The following is a 24161-nucleotide window of genomic DNA, read 5'->3' on the forward strand; positions in this document are numbered from 1 at the left end:
GCAAACAAGTGAGGAGGTGTGGCTTGACTATCACGAAGGGACCCTGCACTTCTGAATTTGCTACTACACTACTGCTAACCACTACACCACACTGGCTCTGTTGCAACAAGTGCAACCAGGTGCGAGGAGAGCCGGAAGTGCAGGATCAGGCCGGTGTAGGGATTGTAGGGTGTTGTGTGAGTGGGGAGAGGTGCATGGTTTTGGCAGCAAGAATGCTGGACAGAAGTGAAGGGCCCACGGCTATTGGCAGTGGAAGTTTGAGGAAATGAAGGTTGCAGGGGTCAACCAGGAGATGACCAGGGCATGGACCAGTCTGGCCATCGCCAACCTGGTGCCCTGCAGCTCCCATCAGCCCTAGCCAGGCACTAGTTTGGTGAAGGCTGGACTAGAGTTTTAGCCAAGGAGGGGCCAGTGAGGAAGGCCCTTTTTTTTGTTTTTGTTTTGCAAACGTTGTGAAGGGACAAGCAGCACGACTCGGCAGCAGGCTAATTATGGGGACCAGAAAGGAGCCAAAGGTCAAGGTGAGAGGGGCATCTGTTCAATTCAACAGGGCAGGTGGACGCTGACCTTGTCAACCGTGGCTGTGGGGCGAGTCCAGGGAGAGGAGGGCCGGGGTGAAAAGAGGAGAAGGAGGCGGCAGCCAGATGGCCATCGTGACTTAGCGGCAGAGCAGCTGGTTTGCACGCAGAAGGTCCCCGGTTTAATCCCCAACAACATCTCCAGGTAGGCCTGGGAGAGACCCCTGCCTGAAACCCAGGAGAGCCCCTGCCAGTCATTGTAAACAACACTGAGCTAGGTGGACCAAAGTCTGACACAAAGAGATCCCCAAGGGATGTCAACCCAGAGCAAGCAAGCAGGAGCACAGAGGCAGAACAGCCAAGGCCGGGAGGGCACCAGCCAAGGCAAGAGTCCCGGCAGCCCAGGGCAAAATGGGGAGATTTAACTGTATTGGGAGGCCAAGGGGGGTTGAGAGGATCTGGCACAGAAAACTGGGTGTTACTGGGGGCAGGGAACTTCTCCAGGCTCCCTGGGCTCCAGTTCAACTGCAGAGGGGTCAAAGCCAGATTAGAGGTGGCCAAAAGTAGAGTTGGGGGGGGTAGAGAGAGAGAAAGTCTAGGCGCTGGGAGGCCTGTGCCCTTAAGGAGGTGCTTCACAGAGCTGCAAGACCTGGAAAAGTCAGTTCCCTGCCCCAAGGAGCAGGCAAGTGTGTGCTACAGCCTTCGCCAGCCTGGTGCCTTCCAGATGCTTTGGACTGCAGCTCCTAGCAGCCTCAGGCAGTAGGGCTGAGAGCCACTGCAGTGCACTGGTTGGAGTGTTGGACTGGGACCTGGGCGACCAGGGTTCAAATTCCTGTCCGGCCATGAAGTTGACCGGGAGTCCCTGGCCCAGTCAACCTCTTTCAGATGACAGGGTTGTTGCAAGGGCAAAACGAGGAATGGGGAAAGAGCTCTGTGTGCCACCTTTTGGCCTGTGGAGGAAAAGTGAGATATAAATGTATTAAAATTAAACAAACATAACATCTACATGCCAAAATGGATTTTCTGTCAGTTGTTCATGTTAATATGATGATATTTCAAAAGCCCCAGAGATGTGATGCCTCCATACACTTAGGCAGCCTTGGGTCTCTCAGCCTAACCTACCTCATAAGGTTGTTGTGAGCACAAAATGGGACAGGGGGCAGGAGAGACCTGTGTCATGTGGTGCTCCTTGGAGGAATTGCCTGCAAGAATAAAGTGATTAAAAGGCAAGCTGCGATTGGGAGCAGGCACCATTGCAAGATTCTCTCCACCCCGCCCTGTAGTGGCCTGTAGTGGCTAATTCGCAAGTGCCAGGTCTATGCCCCCCACCACAAAGATTACAGAATAATCTGGCCGGGCCTGAATACTGCTTTCTGCTTCTCTCTCACTGTCCCCATTTGACTGTCCCTTCTCACTGTCAGAGATGTTGCTTGACTGACTGAATTCAGTGTCTATGCATTTATGTCCTGCTGCTAACTCACTGCTTGATGATGTCGATGGGATGCTATCCTCAGGATTCCCTGTCCTGCTGCACTAACATTATTGTTGTTGTTGTTAAGTACTCCCTCTTCACAGCTTCTCTTGGCTTTTGGAACTAATAAAGGCTGGCTTGCCGTCGATACTCGGGGGACTCTTCTCAGTGGCTAACCTGCTCCCCTTTCATGCTAATTGGCTCGTAGGACGCTGGAGACAAGAGGGGCCCTGGTGGGACCCGGCTCCCCCAAAACGCCAGGGGTCTGCCTACACCCCCGCCCTCCCCCCACAAGCAAGTGCCCTCTAGATGGGTTTGGACTGCCGCTCCCATCAGAGTTGTAGCCCCGAAACATCGGGAGGGCACAGCTAATCATTTGGGGTGGGACGGGGGACCACTCTCCTCCCTGCCCTGATCCTGTTACCTCCCTCTCCCTCCGTTTTCTCTCTCGCCTGAGCCGGCTGCCCAGGCAGGCGCCACAGGGCGCTCGCAGCTGGCCTGGGGGGGGCGCCTCCGGGCGGCAGCGGCCCCCTCCCGCTGCTGTCTGGGAGGGGCGAGGCGGGGGCGTCTCCCGGCCGCTCCGCCCCCCGCCGGCTCCCGCTGCAGGGCTGGGCGATGCCGGAGCGGCTCCCGCGGCGGCGGCTGCGCTCACCTGGGCCGGCCGGAGAAGCAGGTGGGGGCCTCGGCGCTGCTGCGGCGCGGGACCGGCCAGGAGCCAAGAGCGAGGAGCGGCAGGTACCTCCCGGGCTACCGGTGGGGGGGGAGTGGTGCAGCTCCTGGGTGCCATTGCAAGGGGGGCGGCGCGGCGCGGCGATGGCTGCGGAGGGGGTCTCCCCCCCAGAAGAGGGGCCCCCTCTCGGGGCGTTTTGGAAGAATCTCCTCCGAGTGCCGGGCGGGCGGCGGGGACTGGCACTGGCTGTGTCGAGGCCTTGCAGGTGGCGTGAAGGAGAGCGCCGGGGGTGCCCAGCGAGGTGGCCGGGAGCCTTCGGGGGGAGGGGGGAGGGGAGCTGGCAAGAGTTCTCTGTGGGCGCTGGGGGGAGGACGGGGAATCCTCGGCCAGGTCGGGGGGCGGGAGTGAGTCGCAGCCGGGGGAAGCACCGATTTGCCCAACGCCAGGCGGAGGGATGCCGCACAATGGACCCGGGGGGGGCGGAGGCTGGAGGAGTGAGGGGGTCTTGGCGGCTCTGGGGTCCAAGCTGCCCCTTGTTGCTTTGAGGGCCCTGAAAACCGGTTTCCCCTGGTGCCCATTTTGCCTGGCACTCATGCAGAGACTGTCGGTGGTACACCTGCTCTGTCACTGGATCTGCATCCCCCCCCCCCCGCATCCACAGCTTTGGAAGCTGCCTTATACCGAGTCTGTTTGGTATTGTCTACTCTGACTGGCAGCAGCGGCTCTTCTTGGGAAGTCTCTCCCAGCCCAACCTGGAGATGCTGATCTTGGGGATTGAACTTCCTGGTGCAAAGCAGAAATCTGCCACTGAGCACAGCCCTCCCCCCTACCCACATCCCCAACCACCTTGGAAGAGGAAACAGGGTGTTTTTTGTTTTTGTTTATTATTATTATTATTATTATTAAACTTCCAGCCTCCACATGGCAAAACAGATGTTGGCACCTTAGAGGCTCATCTAAACTCACTGGACTGTTCTGCCTTCTGGGTTGGGGAGCTGTCCCTAAAATGGGTTTATTGTGGAGTGGGTGTTTGTAGACCTTCCTGTGATGCATCCTAGGAGAATAAGGTGCCTTATATTGCATGCATATGTCTATAGATAGATTATCACACACAAACATTATTTTGTATAGGAAACTGTTGGGTCTGTCTTGAGTTTCTTGGAAGCGGGTGAAAGCTCAAGAGACAGGCTGTTTGTGGAGAGAGAGTTTTAATTATTAATCTGTTCTTCAGTCGCCCTGTTTACTGACCTTGTGAGGTTGTTCCAAGCTGCCTGTAGAGTGATTTTGGGTGGGCTCCCTGCAAGGATGGCAAAGGCCCCCTCTTAAGGCTTAGTTACGCTGAATCCTAGGTGTGGGGGATCATGGAAAAGGATGCAGATTGCAGACTGGCAACTCTCCCCCCCACACACACACAGTTCCAATGTAATGTGGGGAATAGCCTGAGGATGAGGCCTGCTGGCCATGCAAGCATGTCTGTCTGGCTTCTGATGAAACTGCAGCCCCGTCATGGCAACCTCTCTCCCTCCGGAGCAGCAGCCGGACCCATGGAGAGGGGAAGCGCAGCTGTGCTCCAAGCAGGCTCCATCTGTGGCCATCCAAAGTGCTTCTTGCTAGAATAGACACAATTTGGAAGCTTTTGCATTTGCTGTTCTCTTTCCTAAGCTTGGACTGGCTCCTAAATCTTTTGTAGCCTCTAGTGGTGTCAGTAGGGCAGTGGCGTCCACTCCGGGTTTTAGGGTGAGCTTTCAAAGAGCTGTCCAAGGTGCTTAAAAACAATTCCAGTACACAGATGCAGACTGGGATAAAGGTCTCAAACAGCGAGGGGTTGACCCAGCCCTCCTCCATCTCTTGCTTCTTTTCCTCCCTTTTTAAAATCTTTTTTTGAAACTTGGGTTATAGGGTGGCAAGGCGCAATGCAACCTACAGGGCAGGTGGGACCCCAGCCACTCTCCCTTTTCATTTGCCCAGAGGTACCTATCCATATTATTCATTTGTTTATTACCGTTCTCTCCCACCTTTCCTCAAGGAACTCACGGTGGCATTCAGACATGGCTTCCACTCCCAATTTTATCCTCACAACAACCGTGTGAGGTAGGTTAGGCTGAGAAACAGTGACTGGCCCAAGGTCACCCAGTGAGCTTCATGGCCGAGCACGGATTTGAATCCTGGTCCCCCAGGTTCCAATCTGACATGCTAGCCACTGCACCACACATATAAATCAACATGCGCAGCCTTTATGCAATCGTGTCTCATGGACCCAAGTCCTTTAAGTATGTCACACTAACCTTCTTGTGTCCTTGCTAAAATGCCTCCTGGCCTCATCCAGCTTCCCTTTGGACGGGCCACAGCTTTGCTGTCAAATTTTGGAAGGGCTTTCTGGCATGTCCCCTGAAAGATGACGCAAATCTTCTTTTCCTGTGATTCTTTAAAACAGCTCTACACAATCTGGTGCCCTTCAGATGCTTTGACTTCCATTGGCTCCAGCCAGCGATGGGATATATAGGCCAAAACATCTAGAGGGCACCAGGTTTGGGAAGGCTGCTTTACATAGGGACATAGCCTTTCCTTTCTTTCTTTCTTTCTTTCTTTCTTTCTTTCTTTCTTTCTTTCTTTCTTTCTTTCTTTCTTTCTTTCTTTCTTTCTTTCTTTCTTTCTTTCTTTCTTTCAGTGTGGTGTAGTGGTTAAGATGTTGGACAACCTGGGAGACCAGGGTTCGAATCCCCACACAGCCATGAAGCTCACTGGGTGACCTTGGGCCAGTCACTGCCTCTCAGCCTCATGAAAACCCTAAGTTGGAATCAGCTTGAAGGCAGTGTGTGTGTGTGTGTATGTGTATATGTATATATATATATATATATACATATACACATACTGTACACACACACACACCTTGCATAGGGACATAGCCTTTCTTTCATAAGTAAGTAAGTAAGTAAGTATTAGATTTATATCCTGCCCTTCCTCCCAGCAGGAGCCCAGAGCAGCAAATAAAAGCACTAAAAACACTTTAAAACATCATAAAAACAGACTTTAAAATATATTAAAACAAAACAACTTTAAAAACATTTTTAAAAAGCTTTAAAAACATGTTTTTTTTTTAAAAAAAAGCTTTAAAAACGTTTTCCTTTTTTTTAAAAAAGGTTTAAAAACATATTAAAAAGCAATTCCAACACAGATGCAGACCGGGATAAGGTCTTTACTTAAAAGGCTTGTTGAAAGAGGAAGGAATTTTATTAAATTTAACATAGGAAACGCCCTTATACCCAGTCAGACTGTTGGCTCATTTTAGTTCAATATTGTCTGTTCTGACTGGCAGCTGCTACCTGGAGTTTCAGACAGGAGTCTCTCCCAGCCGTACCTGGAAATGCCAGGTTTGAACCTGGGACCTTCTGCATGCAAAGCTGTTGTTCGACCACTGAGCTGCAGTCCTTCCATAAAACATTCCTGATTACTTACTACAAACACAGAGTCTAATCTGACCACACGGCGCATCCCTTTCTTGAATTGGAGTTCCTGCAATGGCTAAAAAGTGAGGATTTAATCAGCTGGGCAGCCTTTCCAGGCAAGCTTCAAGGGTGTGACTATAAATCTTCTTCTAATATTTGATGCATGGGGGTGTTTTGTTTGGTGCATTTGCAGAGAGCAGCCTTCCCAAACCTGGTGCCCTCCAGATGTTCTTTGCTGTGAACTAGTGGGAGTTATAGTTCAAAAGTACGGTGCTGGCTGGGGGCTGATGGGAGTTGCAGTGCTAAGAAATGCCGCCTCTGCACTCGCTGACACTCTTTCACAGTGGGCCATCCTTTCAGAGAACCATTAGCAGTTCTTTTAGTCTAATCTTCATACTGGTGGGGAAAGGGTAACCTCCTCTTTCTGTACACCACTGTTTTCACCTACCCACCACTCCCACTCTTGGCTGTTGTTTAACAGGAAACAAACTAGGCATGTTATGTGTGCGGAATAAGTGCCCCTCCTGACAACCTCTTCCTAGAGCATCCATCTTGATTTTCTTTGTTGTTATGTGCCTTCAAGTCAATTTTCACTTCTGGTGACCCTCTGAATCAGTGACCTCCAATAGCACCTGTCATGAACCACCCTGTTCAGATCTTGGAAGATCAGGTCTGTGGCTTCCTTTATGGAATCAATCCATCTCTTGTTTGGCCTTCCTCTTTTTCTGCTCCCTTCTGTTTTCCCCAGTATTACTGTCTTTTCTAGTGAATCATGTCTTCTCATGTGTCCAAAGTAGGATAACCTCCATTTCATCATTTTAACTTCTAGTGATAGTTCTGGTTTAATTTGTTCTAGCACCCAATTATTTGTCTTTTTCACAGTCCATGATATGCGCAAAGCTCTCCTCCAACACCACATTTCAAAGGAGTTGATTTTTCTCTTACCCACTTTTTTCACTGTCCAACTTTCACATCCATACATAGAGATCGGAAATGCCATGGTCTGAATGATCCTGACTTTAGTGTTCAGTGATACATCTTTGCATTTGAGGACCTTTTCTAGTTCTCTCATAGCTGCCCTCCCCAGTCCTAGCCTTCTTCTGATTTCTTGGCTATTGTCTCCATTTTGGTTAATGACTGTGCCGAGGTATTGATAATCCCTGACAAGTTCAATGTCCCCATTGTCAACTTTAAAGTTACATAACTCTTCCGTTGTCATTATTTTAGTCTTCTTGACGTTCAGCTGTAGTCCTGCTTTTGTGCTTTCCTCTTTAACTTTCGTCAGCATTGTAAATTGCTTCAGGATGCCTCATGGAAAGCGATTCATAAATGAAATAAATAATAATCTATCTCCATTGTTGGAGGCAGCGTGTCCTTGAGTACCATTGAGTGGTAAACACAAGAGGGTGGCGTGCTCTTGCACTCAGGTCCTGCTTGTGGGCTTCCCTTTGGGACATCTGGCTGGCCACTGTGAGGACAGGAGGCTGGGCTAGATGGGCCCTCTTTGGCCTGATCCACCAGGTTCTTCTTATAACAATAACCCTAAAATTATGGTATGCACTACAGACCTGCAGCCCTAAGCATGCTTACTCAGCAGGAAGCCCCTCTCTAAGTTCACTGGGACTTGCTTACTTCTGAATAAACATGCTTCGGATTGTGCCACATGTCTGTGCAACACCTTCTTTGATTCTAGTAATACTCTGCTGCCTTAAGAACACCAGAAGCTGCCTTATACTGAGTCAGGCCATTGGTCCATCTAGCTCAGTATTGTTTACACTGACTGGCAGCAGCTCTCCAGGTTTTCAGACAGGGAATCTCTCCCAGCATTGCCTGGAGATGCTGCCAGGGATTGAACCTGGGCCTTCTGCATGCAAGGCAGATGCTCTGCCCCAGAGCTGCAGCCCCTGCATTAGCTCAGCCCATTCTGGGTGCAAAAAGATCTCGGGCTGCACCAAACGCTGCAGGGACCGGGAAGGAGCGGTCCCTGAGGATCTGAAAGCCAGTACCTGCTCTGGTCCCTTAAGGGCCTACGGTAGAAAGGGGGCGGGCACGGGCTTGTAGTTTTTCCATGAGCAAAGGTGGCAATTGTCTAAAATTAGCCTCCAGCTGGGCTAACAGAAAATGGGGAATGGACTGCCTTCAGGTCGATCCCGTCTTATGGCTATGGGTTTTCATGGTAAGCAGTCTTCGGGGGGGGGTTCCCATTGCCTCCTTCTGAGGCTAGTCCTCCCCAGCTGGCTAGGGTCTGCCCAGCTTGCCACAGCTGCACAAGCCAGCCCCTTTCCTGTCCGCAACTGGCAGCTGGGGGGCAACTGGGCTCCTTGGGACGATGCAGCTTGCCCACGGCTGCCCAGGTGGCAGGGCACGTAGCCCTGAGCCACTCCCTGTGGGGGTGATCTTTAGCTGGCCCTTGACGCCAGGAGACACAAGCGGGGATTTGAACTCACAGGCTGTGGACTCCCAGCCAGGCTCTTCTCCCCACTGTGCCATAACAGGACTGTCATGTTTTCCTTTCTCTTTTGTCCTCTTCCTCTGCCCCATTTGGAGGGACTGTCTGTCCTGGTCGGTGCTAGAAGCAGATCTGGATAGCTGCCGGCTGCCTTTTCTCTTTTCAGAGGGAGAGGGGCTGTTCCACCTCTTTCCCTTTAGCCTTTGCTGCAAGGTGAGATCTCTAAGGATGGCCCAGCAGGGCTGGCTCTGCCATTAGCCAAATGGGACAGGCGCCTCCCACAGCAGAGGCTGTCAGGTGGGGAGCAACAGCCTGGTGCTAGGCTGCCCCCCTCGGGGACGGCACAGGATGCTGTCGCTTGAGCAGTGTTGGTGCATGTGGCCATCTTCTGTATAGGGACAGAGGAAGCTGCCTTATCCGGAAGCAGACCCTCTAGCTCAGTATTGCCTACACTGACTGGCAGCAGCTTTCCAGTGTTTCAGGCACGGGTCTTTCCCAGCCCTACCCGGAGACGCCATCGAACTTGGGACCTTCTGCATGCAAGGTAGGGGCTCTGCTGCCACTGAGTTACGGCCCCTTCCTTATCTCAGCTGCATCAAACTCTGCAAGGACAGGAAGGAGCGGCCCCTTTTCCTCTGAGAATCAGAAAGCCAGTAGCCACTCAGGGCCCTTAAGGGCTGACAGCAGAAGCCTCTGAGCTCAACCCTTCTGTAGGGATCTGTTCAGGAGAGACAGACACAAAGTAAATTCTCCAAATAAAACAAATATATCTAGTGTCAGAGGTCTACCTTTCCTAGGAGATCTGGTGACTGAGTAGCTTGGGTCTGCGTGTTCCATGCCTACCTGCCATCATTCCTCACTGGGTTCTACAAATGCTAGGGACTTGCTTTTTTGTTGTTAATGAAAACTGGGAATCTGGAGATTATGGCTCGGGGGGGGGCAACTGTCCCCTCGTCCCTCTGTGGACAGGGCTAGTGTTGTCCTTAGGCCAACTAGGCAGCCGCCGAGGGCGCAGACCTCAGAGGGGCACAGTACTGACCTTTGAGGGGCACAGTTTTCTACAGATTAGGTTTTGATGTACCTGAAATTGAAACTTTTAAGAGACTTAAATTTTAACATCACAATTCACAAGATTATTCAAAATGGTTTGTGTGCTAATACATTTTCTTTTGTATTTGAGATGATCAAGGATTGTTGTATTACTTATTCTTGCAATTTAAAATAAATTTAGCAGTTTCAAGTTTTGTGCTTTTCATTTTTTCTACAAGACATCTGTTTTTGAAAATTGAAGTTAGCAATTTTTTTCGGGGGAGTGCAAGTAGTTAGCCTTGCCTAAGGTGCAAAATAGCCTGGCACCGGCACTGTCTGTGGAGGCCTGCTCTTCTGTACCTAGAATGCGGGGCTGGACGCCATGCCATCCCTTGCCTTGCTGGGCAACAGAATGCCTTTGCCAAGACTGCGTAACACCCTCCATGCCGCTGCAAGGCTATGCAAACATTCCTTCTCCCATGCCCAGCAGGTGCCTCTGTTTCTCTCCTCACCTCACCTGTTTGTGTCCATCTTCACAACACAGGAACCTAGGCAGTTGTTTCACATAGAATCAGACCATTGGGGTCCATCTAGATCAGTATTGTCCACTCTGACAGGCAGCAGCCATGTGCATTAAATGTACATTAAATGTATGGTGTGGATACTGTTGGGAGTCTTTCACAAGACCTCTTCATCGCAAGTGTCTACAGTCCGCACTTACCTGGGAGTATGCCCCACTGAATTCAGTAGGACTTACTTCTTAGCAGGCATACTTAGGTTTGCACTGTTGGTATCGCTCTTCTGCAAGACTCCAGTATTAAAAATACAAAAAGGAAATGGATTCTGAGTGCTCTCCTCAAGCAAAGCACAATCCTCATTTTTCTTTTTCTATTGCAAAACATGGTGTCTAAGGCTGAGGTAAGATTTGCTCTTGTGCATTTCGTGGGCTGTTGTTGTTAAGGTGTGCAGGATGCCTGACGGTGTGTTCCTTTAAACTCCACCCACTAGTGTAGACAGCAGCTGGGCAAAATAGCAATAAATATGCATGGCAGGGGACAGGAATGTGTACCCCACAAGGTAATGTGTCAAATGTACAGAGAAAGAGAAATCTGAAATATAAGGCCTGCATCTGGAGACACCCAAATCTTGCAATGAATGGGGATTCCTTTGGACAAGGAGCTGTAGATCCATATCAGAGCTTGCAGAAAAACCTGTTTGCTGAGCTTGACCTCTGAAATGCCCTCCCTGCCCCATCTCTCAAAGAGCATGCAGATCCTTTGAGCGACAAGGTTTCCTGCCCTGAAGCAGAGGTGGTCACCTGAAAAACTCAGTTGCTGCTTTATTTTCTTATTTATTGTGAGCTGGAAATTTGTGTGATAATGGTGGAGTTGGCGCAAACCTTCCTGGCCTGAACGGTGGTTTCTTATCCACACCTGCTAGATGCTTATGGATGTAATATAAGGAATGGAAAGACAGTGGCTTGCATTCAGTTCAGAACTGGCACAAGGAAGTGTTTTTCAGGGCACGGTTGACTTCTTTGCAAGAGGTGGTGATGATTTCTTCTTGTTGTATTTTAAGGGTTTGAAGACGGGTGGGAAACCTCAGGCCTAGGAGCCAAGTGTGGCCCTCCAGGCTTCTCTGCCTGGCCCTCTGAACTCTCCCCAAGCCACACCCCTCCCTGGTGCTGTTTTTGAATTGTGTCATTGAACTCTGATCGGGGCTCTTGCTTGCCTCGATGGAGGATGGTGCGTGTGCGCACGCGCACGCGCATGGAAACTTGCCCACTGTACAAACGTAAAATTTACACCAGATGCTCCACCCACTTTTGCATCTGGCCCCACCCACCACTGGCATGTGGCCCCAGAAGGCTGTTCAGAAGAGCATGTGGCCCTCTGGCTGAAAAGTTGCTCAGTGTACCTCTAAATAGCAGATGCTGGGCCAAGTCCTTCGTGCCCTCCCTGTGAACTTCCTGGAGGTATCAGCCCCGAAAGGTGGCTGCTGTCAGAAACTGGACTGATCCATCAAAGCAGTCCCAACGCTTTTCTTAGGATGCATCTTTCTTTGTGCATTCCTCCTGCTGCTGCACAAAGCCCAACCCTCAAATTGCAAGTCCCTCCCAGGAAACCCTCCGCCCTTCTCCATGCTGAACTGTGCCAAAACTCTAGTAGACCTTCCTTGTTCCCCACACTAATAATTAGCTAATGCAGTGCCATGGAGATGCCACACAGAGCATTGTCCCCGGAGGGCAGAAACTCTGGCACTCCACCCTCTTCATTCTTCCTTGCAGGAAACGTTTGTGTGCTTTACTGCCCATTTTCTGCTTTGAGAGGTGTGGAAGGGGTCGATCACTAGTATTTTCTGTTCCTTGAAGTAGAAATCAGAGGGCTTAATCTGAGCAGGAACTCAGCCAAAGAGCGTGCAAAGCAGTGATAAAGGCAAGAAAGGCTCTAAATGGCTGCTGAATGCAACAGATCACGATTACTTTTGCCACAAATCACAATCGCCTGGTGTCGAGGAAACCGCTCCCTTAAGCAAATTGCAGCTTTCCCTGCCAACCAGAGTGTTATTGGTTTGTTTAAGGAAAGTATCAGCCACCCTTCACCCAAAAATCTATTTATTTATTACATTTATATACCGCCCCATAGCTGAAGCCCTCCGGTCGGTTTACAAAGGGATTCACGGGTGGTATACATAGAAATGTGAAGTCTTGAAATACCTTGCACGTTCCAAGTAAATGAATCCTCTGCCCTGCATGTCTCTGTGGAGTTAGGCCAGTTGCCCCTAGCTATTTCATAGGCTGGTCACCTTGCCCCCCAACCCTGGGCAAAGAGCTACCTGCAGAGTGGTTTGGAGATCATATCAAAAGAGCCTGGCTGCTGGCTCAGGCCAAAGGGGGGCCCTCCAGTCCAGCCTCCTGTTCTCACAGTGGCCAGCCAGATGCCCCAAAGAGAAAGGCCCAGGAGTAGGACCTGAGCACAGTCGCAGGACTCCTCCCCACTTGCGATTCTGAAAACCAGTCATCGGATACATACCACCTCCGATACTGGAGGCAGCAAACAGCCATTGTGGCTAGTGGCCACTGATAATAGCCTTGGGAAAAATGAAATGGACTGCCTTCAAGTCAATTCAGGCCGGCTGCTTGGCTGCTTCAGTTTTGTATGGCATTGTTACCTCTTGGTAGTGATAAACCTTAAGCTCCTTTATTCTTTCAACTACCAGTCTGTTAACAGACCACTTATATATATATATATATGAAAACTTTGACAATTCTACCTAATAAATAAATAAAGATCAAAAGCTTGTCTGGTGCATTCTGCTCCTGATCTCTCCCCTCCCCACTTTTCCTAGAGATGTCTGACCCCTTTTGGCTCTCAGGTGGGGTAGGGCTGCTCCAGTGAGGCATAGCTGCCGTCCCCTATTTAGAAAGCCGGTCCCAAGACTAGCAAGACTGTCACACTAGTTCTTCCTGTTGGACCAGCTGGGACTGAGCAGGTAAGCTCAACTCTCTGAAGACTGAAACAACAGTCACATTGTTTTGGGTAGGTATGATGAGCACACACACACACACTTCACCAAGCAAGCCTGGGATGCCTTCATGTGTACTGGCTACTTGGACAATGGTCCACAGCTCAGGCAGAGGACACAGGCTTTGCATCAAGAAAGTTTCACGTTCAACCCGTGGCATTTCCAATCAGCAAGACAGTAAGAGTCCCCCTCCCACTCTCTTGGTCTAAGGATCCTGGACAGCTTTGCCAGTCAGAGTAGACTATACTATACTAGATAGACCAATGGTCTGATTCAGTGTACGGCGGCGGCTTCCTAGGTTCAAGCTTTTAGGATCTTCTTTTTTCCCCCACTAGAACCCCAAGATCTACGGAGCAGAGCCCAGTGCACAAGATGTGCAGCTGGCATTGAAGGACAATGGGCCTCTGAGCATTTTTTGAGCTTTGGAATTTGTTTTCAGAACCAGAAACTGAACTGAGCTCACAGTCCTTTCACATGGAAATCCTCCCACTCCCGGCTGGCTTCCTTCATTTCAGCAAGCAAATATAGGTGGGAAAAGTCATCTTGTTGTTGCCATCAAAATAGAAATCCTTGCAGATCTCCTGGAAATCACCCAAAGATCTGTCAGTCAATCATCCAATCGTTTATTACAGTCCACTGACCAAATAAGCAAAATACAAGATATAAAGTACTAAATCAGCCTCAGTAGAACCAGTTATTAATACCTTGTTGTTGTTGTTGTTATGTGCCTTCAAGTTGATTACGACTTACTTTATTTATTTATTTATTATTTTATTTATATCCCGCCCTTCCTCCCAGCAGGAGCCCAAGCAGCAAACAGAAGCGCTAAAAACACTTTAAAACACCATAAAAACAGACCTTAAAATACATTAAAACAAAACAATGTTAAAAACATTTTTTAAACAGCTTATGGCGACCTTATAAATCAGAGACCTCCAATAACATCTGTCATGAACCACCCTGTTCAGATCTTGTAAGTCCAGGTCTGTGGCTTCCTTTATGGAATCAATCCATCTCTTGTTTGGCCTTCCTCTTTTTCTACTCCCTTCTGTTTTCCCCAGCATTATTGTCTTTTCTGTTGAATCAGGTCTTCTCATTAAGTGTCCAAAGTATGATAACCTCCGTTTCATCATTTTAGCTTCTAGTGACAGAACTGGTTTAATTTGTTCTAACACCCAATTATTTGTCTTATTAATACCTAACAACTATTAATAGCTAGCATATCATAAGAACATAAGAAGAGCCTGCTGGATCAGGCCAGTGGCCCATCTAGTCCAGCATCCTGTTCTCACAGTGGCCAACCAGGTGCCTGGGGGAAGCCCGCAAGCAGGACCCGAGTGCAAGAACACTCTCCCCTCCTGAGGCTTCCGGCAACTGGTTTTCAGAAGCATGCTGCCTCTGACTAGGGTGGCAGAGCACAGCCATCACGGCTAGTAGCCATTGATAGCCCTGTCCTCCATGAATTTGTCTAATCTTCTTTTAAAGCCGTCCAAGCTGGTGGCCATTACTGCATCTTGTGGGAGCAAATTCCATAGTTTAACTAAACATAGTTTATCTAAGAGATAAGACAACATTCGGAGATTTTGGCATCTGTTTGGTAACTGATTCATTAGTTTCCTCAAGGAAGGTATTCAAAAGGTTCTCTTTATTGGAGTTATGCAGGGTGTATCCATGTTTGTTCTACTCCTAGGAGTCTGTTGTAAACAATAGACATGGCTAATTCAGGCCCATTGATTTCAAAGGGTCTGCTGTGAGCTGGATTCAGCCCTGTGTTCCTTAACTCCTTGACAAAATCTACCAGTAGACAAGCTAGTAGGTTCCTATCTTCCTTCCGGGGTGAGTCTGTGCCATTCTTCTGACACGGATTCCCTACAGAGGTGCTCAACTCAGGAGAAAGAGGGGACAGCCGTAGCTCAGTGGCACAGCACGTGTCCTGCATTGGAACACAGAAATCTGCCTTGTACTGACCAGACTGATAGGTCCATCTAGCTCAGTACTGTCTACGCTGACTGGCAGTGGCTTGCCACGAGTTTGGACCAGGACACCCCAACCTGGAGATGCCATTGATTGTTAAACCAAGCTCTTGGTATTGGGGGATCTCAACATTCATGCCGAGACCGCTTTGTTTGGGGCGGCTCAGGACTTCATGACCTCCATGACAGCCATGGGGCTGTCTCAATTTGTTACTGACCTGTTTTATTGGATGAATTTCAGTTGGTACAGCTCGAGGATGTGGACAAGGTGCTTGGACAGGTGCGGGCGACCACTTCTGCTCTGGATCCTTGCCCCTCGTGGCTAATAAAAGCTAGCAGGAATGGAACAGCCGGCTGGGCCAAGGAGGTGATTAATGCCTCTTTACGAGAGGGAGTGGTACCACCCTGCCTGAAGCAGGCGGTGGTGAGACCGCTCCTAAAAAAACCCTCCTTGGACCCTGATAACCTTGACAATTATAGACCGGTAGCAAATGTTCCATTCCTGGGTAAGGTCCTAGAGCGTGTGGTCTCTCGCCAGCTCCAGGCTCTCTTGGATGAAACTGATTATCTAGATCCATTTCAATCGGGCTTTCCGCGGGGGTTTGGTACAGAAACAGCCCTGGTCGCCCTGTATGATGACCTCTGTCGGGAGAAAGACAGAGGGAGTGTAACTCTGTTGATTCTCCTTGATCTCTCAGCGGCTTTTGATACCATCGACCATGGTATCCTTCTGGAGAGGCTTGTGGAGTTGGGAGTTGGGGGCACTGCTTGGCAGTGGTTCTGCTCCTACCTTGAGAATCGTCTCCAGAAGGTGGTGCTTGGGGAGCATTGCTCGAGTCCCTGGGTACTCCAATATGGGGTCCCGCAGGGTTCAGTTCTGTCCCCCATGCTCTTTAATATCTATATGAAGCTGCTGGGTGAGGTCATAAGGAGATTTGGAGTGCGTTTCCAGCAATATGCTGATGATACGCAACTCTACTTCTCCTTTTCATCTTCTTCAGGTGAGGCTGTTAATGTACTAAACCGCTGCCTGGCCGCGATAATGGACTGGATGAGAGCTAACAAACTGAGACTCAATCCTGACAAGACTGTGATGCTGTTGGTGGGGGGGCTGTCTGCCCAGATGGTTGATGTCCGACCTACCCTAGATGGGGTTACACTCCCCCTAAAGGAGCAGGTCCGTAGTTTGGGGGTCTTATTAGATCTGCTCCTGTCACTGGAGGCTCAGGTAGCCTCGGTGGCACGGAATGTGTTCTACCAGCTTTGGCTGGTAGCCCAACTACGACCCTATCTGGACAGGGAGAACCTCGCCACAGTTATCCATGCTCTGGTAACCTCTAGATTGGACTACTGTAATGTACTCTACGTTGGGTTACCTTTGAAGACGGTTCGGAAACTTCAGCTGGTGCAGAATGCTGCGGCCAGAGTTCTTACTTGGACTAAAAAATCTGACCATATAACACCTGTCCTGGCCCAACTGCACTGGCTACCAATATGTTTCCGGGCCAAATTCAAAGTGTTGGTTCTTACCTATAAAGCCCTTAACGGCATCGGACCGCAATACCTGGTGGAACGCCTCTCCCGCTATGTACCTACCCGTTCGCTACGCTCAACGTTGAAGGCCCTTCTCCGGGTTCCAACTCATAGGGAGGCCCGGAGAGCAATAACTAGATCTAGGGCCTTCTCAGTGGTGGCCCCCGAATTATGGAACGCCCTTCCTGATGAGATACGCCTGGCGCCTTCTTTGTTATCTTTTCGGCACCAGGCAAAGACCTACCTCTTTGCCCAGGCATTTTAATCTTAATTTTAATTTTAATTGTAATCTTATTTTAATCTTTGTCTTCACCTTGCTTTTAAAATGTTTTTATAGTTGTATTGTACCCTCATTCACCTGTATTTTAATGTGGTTTTATTCTGTTGTACACCACCCTAAGAGCTTGTCGCTGAAGGGCGGTCTAAAAGTACAATAAATAAATAAATAAATAAATAAATAAATAAATACTGAGAACTGTAACTCTATGGGGGGAATGGGGGTCTCCTAACAACTCTCAGCACCCTTCAAAAACTACAGTTCCCAGGATTCTTTTGGGGAAGCCATGACTGTTTAAAGTGGTATGATACTGCTTTAATTGTATAGTGTGGATGGGGCTTAATTACTTAAAAAAATAAAATGGCTTTTGCATAGACACAGAAAATAGATCATTACTGTGTGTACCTGGGGTCCCCAGCGTGGTGCCCATGAGCATGACAGCTTCCCCAGATACCCCCTTAATGTCCCCCCAAAGCCCTCTGCCTCTTCCAGTTTTTACTTTAAAAAAAAATTTTTTTTGGTCTTTTTTGCTGTTGTGTGGTGTGGTAGCGGGATTGCCTGTTTCTGAGGGGTACTTTTATCTGGTGTAGGAGCCAGTGTGGTGTAGTGGTTAAGCCTAGGTGTTGGACTATGACCTGGGAGACCAGGGTTCGAATCCCCACATAGCCATGAAGCTCCCTGGGTGACTTTTGGCCAGTCACTGCCTCTCAGCCTCATGAAAACCCTATTCATAGAGTCGCCGTAAGTCGGAATGGACTTGAAGGCAGGACATCTACATCATTTCTTTTTTGTAGGTGAGAGATGCTGCCTGTTTTGGTGGGGGAAAGGTGGCTACAATCATCACCTGATTTTCTTCAGGGAAAGGAATATTTTGTGGTGTCCATGACAGTCTCTTAGATTTCCAAACGTCCCCTGAAAAGGTTGGGGACTCTTGATGCTCACCAAACCTTTATTACATTGTCTTGGGAACAGCAATATTATTATGTATTCAAATTTCTTACCTGCCCTTCACCATATGGTCCCCAGGTGTGGGTTGCAACAATTTAAAGTTCAATATTAAAAACAGTTCAAAACAAAACGGAAGTGTGAAACATAGTTTAGGTGTGAGCCTTCCCCAACATTCTATCCTTTCACAGTCTGAACATTTCTATTCCTTGCAAACGGAAAGTGGTTTGTCCCTTCAGTGTGCAATTTAGCCCAGGGAAACCTGCATGGGGAGGGTGGTCTCTGGACACACTTCAGGGGGAAATTGCTGGGAAGTGAGCGAGAGCCGTTTTAAAAGTTTGCTCTGAATCAAGATCCTTCCGCACTTGTTTGTGCCAACTCAAAAACATGTTTTCAGTTTCTCTTCTTCCCTGGTTAGACCATTTCAAAAGAAACGGCAACTGATGAGGTATGCCTGGCGCCAACATTACTATCTTTTCGGCGCCAGGTTAAAACCTTCCTCTTCTCCCAGACATTTTAATATGTGTTTTAATATGTGTTATAAACGTTTTTTAAAAAAATTTTTAAGGAAGCCCATTTTTAATGCTGTTTGAATTGTTTTAAATATGTGTTTTATTGTATTTTGATATTGACTGAGGAGCGTGTTGGTGTGCAGGATTTATAGGGCCAAAGTCCAGCTTGGCCTGGGGAAAAGAGCATGTGTAGAAGGAAATGTTTCACCTACTGTGTTTTTTCTTTGCAGAGACCAGAGTCTTAAAATTGGGACCGCCTTTGGCTGGGCAGAGGTTGAGTCTCACAGAGCTGTGATGTGCCCCTCTCTGCTTCTTTTCCTCCCTCACAGGGATGGCGCTCCACCGGACCCAGAAGCTGAACCTCTTGCGCCTTGTGGTGCTTCTGACCATAGTGCTGGCAGCGATCAAGTTTTTCTACCGGGACAGGTGAGTGCTGGGCTGGGCGTGCCTTTGAGAGGCATGCTGTCCTGCAGAGCTGAGCTGGGCAACCTGTGGCCCCCCGTAGATGCTGCTGGACTCCCAATGCCTAGTGTCTCTGACCATTGGCTGTGCTGGCTGCTGGCAGCTGGAGCCCAACAACATTTGGGGAGTGGACCACACATTCCCCTATCCGTGCTGCAGAGCCTTCCCTGGGACGCAGACTCCTGGAAATGGGGCCAGTTCAAAAGTATTTTGTAGCCCTCAGTGGAAATTGAATATTTGGCTCTCACTCTTTCTCTGCAGCCCGGGTGGGAAAGCTTTTCTGAGAGGGCAGGAGTTGCCTACTGCAACTGTCCCCAACCAAGAGCCCTCCAGGTGTTTTGGCCTGCAATTCCCACCAGCTCCCAACCAGCATGACCATTTTGGACTAGTCAGTGTGGTGTAATGGACTGAGTGTCAGGTTATGACCTGGGAGACCCGGGTTCGAATCCCCACTCAGCCATGAAGCTCACTGGGTGACCTTGGGCCAATCGCTGCCTCTCAGCCTAATCTACCTCACAGGGTTGTTGCTAAGATAAAATCGTGAGAGGAGATCCATGTATACCATCTTGAGCTCTGTAGGGGGGGAAAGTGGTATATAAATGTAATGAATAAATAAATTCATGATAAATAACCCCCACCGGCCCCAACCAGCACGCCCGCAGGAATAATTTATTCATATGTTTAACCAGCATTTATTTGTAGGGTGCTGAGGTTGATGGGAGCTGTAGCCTCCAAACCTCTGGAAGGCATGAGGGTGGGGGACAGCTGGCATAGAGCACCAAAGAAAAACTCAGTTTTCTAAACCCCACTTTGAAGTTTTTCTTTGAAAAGAAGGTTTTCCAGAACAGCCTCCCTGTCTAGCCTCAGGCCAGAGGAAGCCCTGTTCCTCCCAGACAGCACAACATTCATTCTCAGGCTGTGTCTAAAAACAACAAAGACTCTCATGGCTCCTTAATTACCACCCTCCTTTTTTGCATTTCCTTTCCTCCTGACGCTCTCCATTCACAGCTCACTCTGAGACGCATGCACACCCATGCAAATGTACATTCCTGCAACTGAGCATGACACTTCATGCATCTGCTCTTGAAGTGGACAGTAGTCCACAAAGGGTGTTAGGCGCACAGCAGTTCCCAAATGTTTTCTTCCACGGACCACTTGAAAATTGCGGATGGCCTTGGCAGTCCACATCATGGGTTTTCTGCCTGATGTAGCAATTGCAATGGCTGTGCTAGGTGCTGTCTGTATGATTTTTAATTGTGTTTTTACAGACACACTGCAGACCAGAATGCCCAGCAACATGGTTGTGCCATCTGGGGCTGATGAGTGTTTAGGGATGGAAGAATCTGTCAGGTGTGCTTCTGTCAGTTCCTCATTTTCCCAATCTTAAGTTCAGTTCTCTCGGGTTCTCCAGAGGTTTGCAAATTTTTAAAAAAACCAATCCACATGAAAATTCTTCAGCATTTTAGTGCAAATTGCTCCTAATAATCACATTTTTATGCAGTTTTGACTATTGTGCATCTTTTTGCAAGCAACTTCTATTATAATGCATTTTGGTATGTTATTTTCACTAATATATTCATTTTTATTCACATTTTCCATTAATATACTCATTTTTGTAAACATGGGTTGGTTGCACAACTTCGGCACAACATTCGGGTAACTAAGAATTTGGAAGGATGTCCCTGTTTTGGTTCTCATATTGTTTTGGAACGTGCAAATTTGATAGATTCAGCTTTAAATGAGAACTGAATTGATTTCTCCTCCATTCCTTTGGAAGTTATAGTCCAAAATGGTCCTGCTGGATGAGTCCAATGGGAGTTGTAGTCCAAAGCACCAGGTTGGGAAGGGGTGCTCTAGACATTAAGGGCCAGGGGGACTAGATTTGTGGCTTCCATATTTGGTAGCTGGTGCACATTTAACATTTTGCCTTGCTGGCTGTCTTTTCCACGCGTGCAGTTTCATGCTGAATCGACATGAGTCCACCAGAGACAATAGTTTCTGGGGCAAGGCTAGCGATCTCAAGCAGTCAGCAGAGCCTCAGGGCCGGAACGTGGATCTCTCGGATGTCAAGGTGGTGGCAGTTGCAGCCGCCGCCGCCAGACAAGACACAAAGAAAAAGCCTCTCCACGATTTCAGCTCCACGCAGTTGCGGCTGGTTCACCTGGACCTCAAGGGGGCAGCTCCAAAAGTATCCTACCTGGAGCAGGTGAGGAGGCAGAGCTTGCAAGTCAGGCACATAAAACCTGACAAGGGGGAGGGGAAGGGAGGAGGAGGAGGAGGAGGCTGTCAACTTTCTTTTACTAACCCCTGTCACTGTTTTTTACCAAAGCTTGAGCAACAGAAGTTAGCAGGTGATAAATGTTTCCTCCAGCACTTTGAATGCAAACTGCTTCATCTGGAAAGTTATAAACAGAACATTTTTTCCCTTCCAGAAGAAGTGGTTTGTATTCAAAGCGCTGGAGCAGAGCTTGGAAAAGTTACTTTTTTGAACTACAACTCCCATCAGCCCCAGCCAGCATGGCCACTGGTTTGGGCTGATGGGAGTTGTAGTTCAAAAAAAGTAACTTTTCCAAGCTCTGCACTGGAGGAAGCACTTTGAATACAAACCATTTTCTCTGCAGAGGGGAAAATGCTCCATTTTTAGGAGCATTTCCCCCTCTGCAGAGACTTCAAGGGGTCTGTGTGTAGCTGATGGGCAGTCCCAGGGAGCCTCTTGAAAGGCGCCATCCCAGGGATAGTCAGCTGATTAGCACTGAAAGCACAACTTCAGAGGAGGCTGCTGTGACTACTGACCTGCTGATCAGTGGATACAGCAACCTCCTTTGAACTTTGACAGGTGTCAAGCACCTAGCGCCACTATCGTAGCTTGGCAAAGCCTTCCATGAGCCTCAGGTAAAGATCTGGTGGCCCTCCAAACATTAGCTGTGCTGGCTGATGAGAGATGTAGTCCAACAGGATCTACAGGGTCACAGCTTCCCCACAGCTAATGATCTAAGGGACAATTAGTGGATGGATTTCTTTCCCTATTGCTGCCACCTCCTCTCTGGAGCCAGTTCTGACAAGAGGCTGCTGGATCCGGCCAGTGGCCCATCTAGTCCAGCATCTTGTTCTCACGGTGGCCAGCAAGCAGATGCCCCAAAGGGAAGCCTGCAAGCAGGACCCAAACACAACAGAGCACTCTTCTCTCCTGCAGTTTCCAGCAACTGTAATGAGAAGACAAGATTCACTAGAAAAGACCATAATGCTGGGGAAAACAGAAGGGAGTAGAAAAAGAGGAAGGCCAAACAAGAGATGGGTTGATTCCATCAAGGAAGCCACAGACCTGAACTTACAAGATCTGGACAGGGTGGTTCATGACAGATGCTGTTGGAGGTCGCTGATTCATAGAGTCGCCATAAATTGTAATCGACTTGACGGCACATAACACTGCCTCAAACCTTGGAGACAGAGTTCAGCCATCATGACTAGTAGACACTGCTAGCCTTATCCTCCATGAATTTGTCTTTTAAAGCCATCCGAGTTGGTGGCCATCGCTGCTGATTCTGCCAGTCAGAGTGTGCGTTGCCACAAGGCAGTTCTCCTGCCTGACTGCTGCCCTCCTGGCTTGTACCTTTCACACACACTTCCTTGTAGGTCTTCCCACTTTTCTCCAAGTTGGGTGCCAACGGGGTCCTGGTTGAGTACGAAGACATGTTTCCCTTCAAGGGAGACCTAGAGATCCTCAAGTCTCCCTACGCTTACAGGTAAGACAGGCGAGAGGGACTGCCTCAGCCGCCATTGGCAGAAATATTTGGGCCTGCTGTCTGTGTGGGTTGGCGGAGAGGGTTATGCAGGAAGTGCCTGAAACTGACTTTATTCCCTCCTCCTTTTTAGTTTTGCCTCTTTAGTCCCTTTCAATATCGCTCCCCTTTATTTCTTAACAGTATTTTATGTATTTTCATCCACTTTAATTTTTTTGTTTTTTTTATTGTGAGCCACCCTGAGTGCCCTTTTGTAGGGTAGAAGGGTGGGATAGAAATATTTTAAATAAATAAATGCCAAGCTCTGGTCCTCCTCAAGGACAGAGTTGGGGCTTCATCCATTTCAAAAGGGTTTTCGGAGGCCAGGCTGGTCTCCACATTTCCTGCCTGAACCAGGTTCTGTGGCACGTGAAGAGATGCTTTGAAAATGTCAGTGCGGCTCATGTGGGAAGTGAATTCTCCTCGAAGAATCGGCTTTTGCCACCTCTCACTCTGCCTCCTTGTAATGGTGCTGCAGATCTGCTGCCTGCGGCCACTGCCTTATCTTGCCTCATAGTAGGGCTGGCTCTGTGGTTTGGCCTTATTGGAAACAGCTTCCCTTCCCACTCCTTACCTGCCAGCTCTGCAGGGTCCCTGGTTTGCTGGCCACTGGTGCTGCTGACTGGTCCTCTTGTCTCCTGGCAGCGAAGAAGATATTGATAAGATCCAGGAGCTGGCTGAGCTGAACAAACTGGAGCTCATCCCTTTAGTGCAGACCTTTGGACATGTGGAGGTAAGAGAACCCCCTGGTTCGTTCCGGCATCGCTCGTGTTTGGTTGCCATTTTTGGTGAATCTGGCATCACCCACACCCACACATTTAACTTCATATATTTATTTATATGCCGCTTAATGCCCAGTGAGAGCCAGTGTGGTGTAGTGGTCACAGTTTTGGACTACGACCTGAGAGACCAGGGTTCGAATCCCCACACAGCCATGAAGCTCACTGGGTGACCCTGGGCCAGTCACTGCCTCTCAGCCTCAGAGGAAGGCAATGGTAAACCCCCTCTGAATACCACTTACCACGAAAGCCCTATTCATAGGGTCGCCATACATCAGAATCAACTTGAAGGCAGTTCATTTTTTTTAATGCCCAAATAAGTTTCTAGGCCATTTTCAAGTATAAAAACCAACGACGCCAACAATGTCTGTGACAGAAAGGCGCAATAAAACAATCCTATGAAGGCGTTAACTTGTAAGCATCAACTGGGACTGGTGGGCGCTGTAGTCCGAAACATCCGGAGGATACCAGATTATCGGGGGTGGGTTGTAACTGTAATATTAAAATTGTACATTTGTATTTTTGCATTTTGAATCATCGTCTGCTGCTACCCCCATCGCCCTCAAACAGAGCGCAGGCCCTGGCCTTTGCTCAGGGACGCCAGGTCAGAGTGTCCGGCTTTCACTGGATCCCCTGGGGGCAAGGCGCTTCTATGCGCAAGCATGCTGCCTGCAGAGCTGGTTCAGCTGGTTGCTCTCCAGAGAGCTGGGCTCCAGCTGTTTACTGAGCAGACTACTGACACTTGTTCTGATCTGCTCAGCGTGAACCCAGTTGCCCTGGCCTGGGTGGGCAG

The 24161-nt window shown here is 48.9% G+C and overlaps 1 protein-coding gene across 2 annotated transcripts in view; it reads left to right on the plus strand.

Moving 5' to 3' along the window:
• Nucleotides 1–2333: 2333 nt before the first annotated feature.
• LOC133371997 (hexosaminidase D-like) overlaps nucleotides 2334–24161 on the plus strand; it is a 33623-nt gene continuing 11795 nt past the window's right edge. Inside the window, exons 1-5 of one of the 2 annotated variants that reach the window (XM_061600134.1) lie at nucleotides 2334–2724; nucleotides 18678–18774; nucleotides 20767–21016; nucleotides 22444–22553; nucleotides 23235–23322. In XM_061600134.1, coding sequence (XP_061456118.1) covers nucleotides 18680–18774; nucleotides 20767–21016; nucleotides 22444–22553; nucleotides 23235–23322 — 543 coding nt within the window. In that variant the 5' untranslated portion in view covers nucleotides 2334–2724; nucleotides 18678–18679. The remainder of the gene's footprint in view (nucleotides 2725–18677; nucleotides 18775–20766; nucleotides 21017–22443; nucleotides 22554–23234; nucleotides 23323–24161) is intronic. The other variant, XM_061600133.1, reaches the window with a different exon arrangement.

This window comes from Rhineura floridana, chromosome 17 (assembly GCF_030035675.1).
Source record: "Rhineura floridana isolate rRhiFlo1 chromosome 17, rRhiFlo1.hap2, whole genome shotgun sequence".
Lineage (NCBI taxonomy): Eukaryota > Metazoa > Chordata > Lepidosauria > Squamata > Rhineuridae > Rhineura > Rhineura floridana.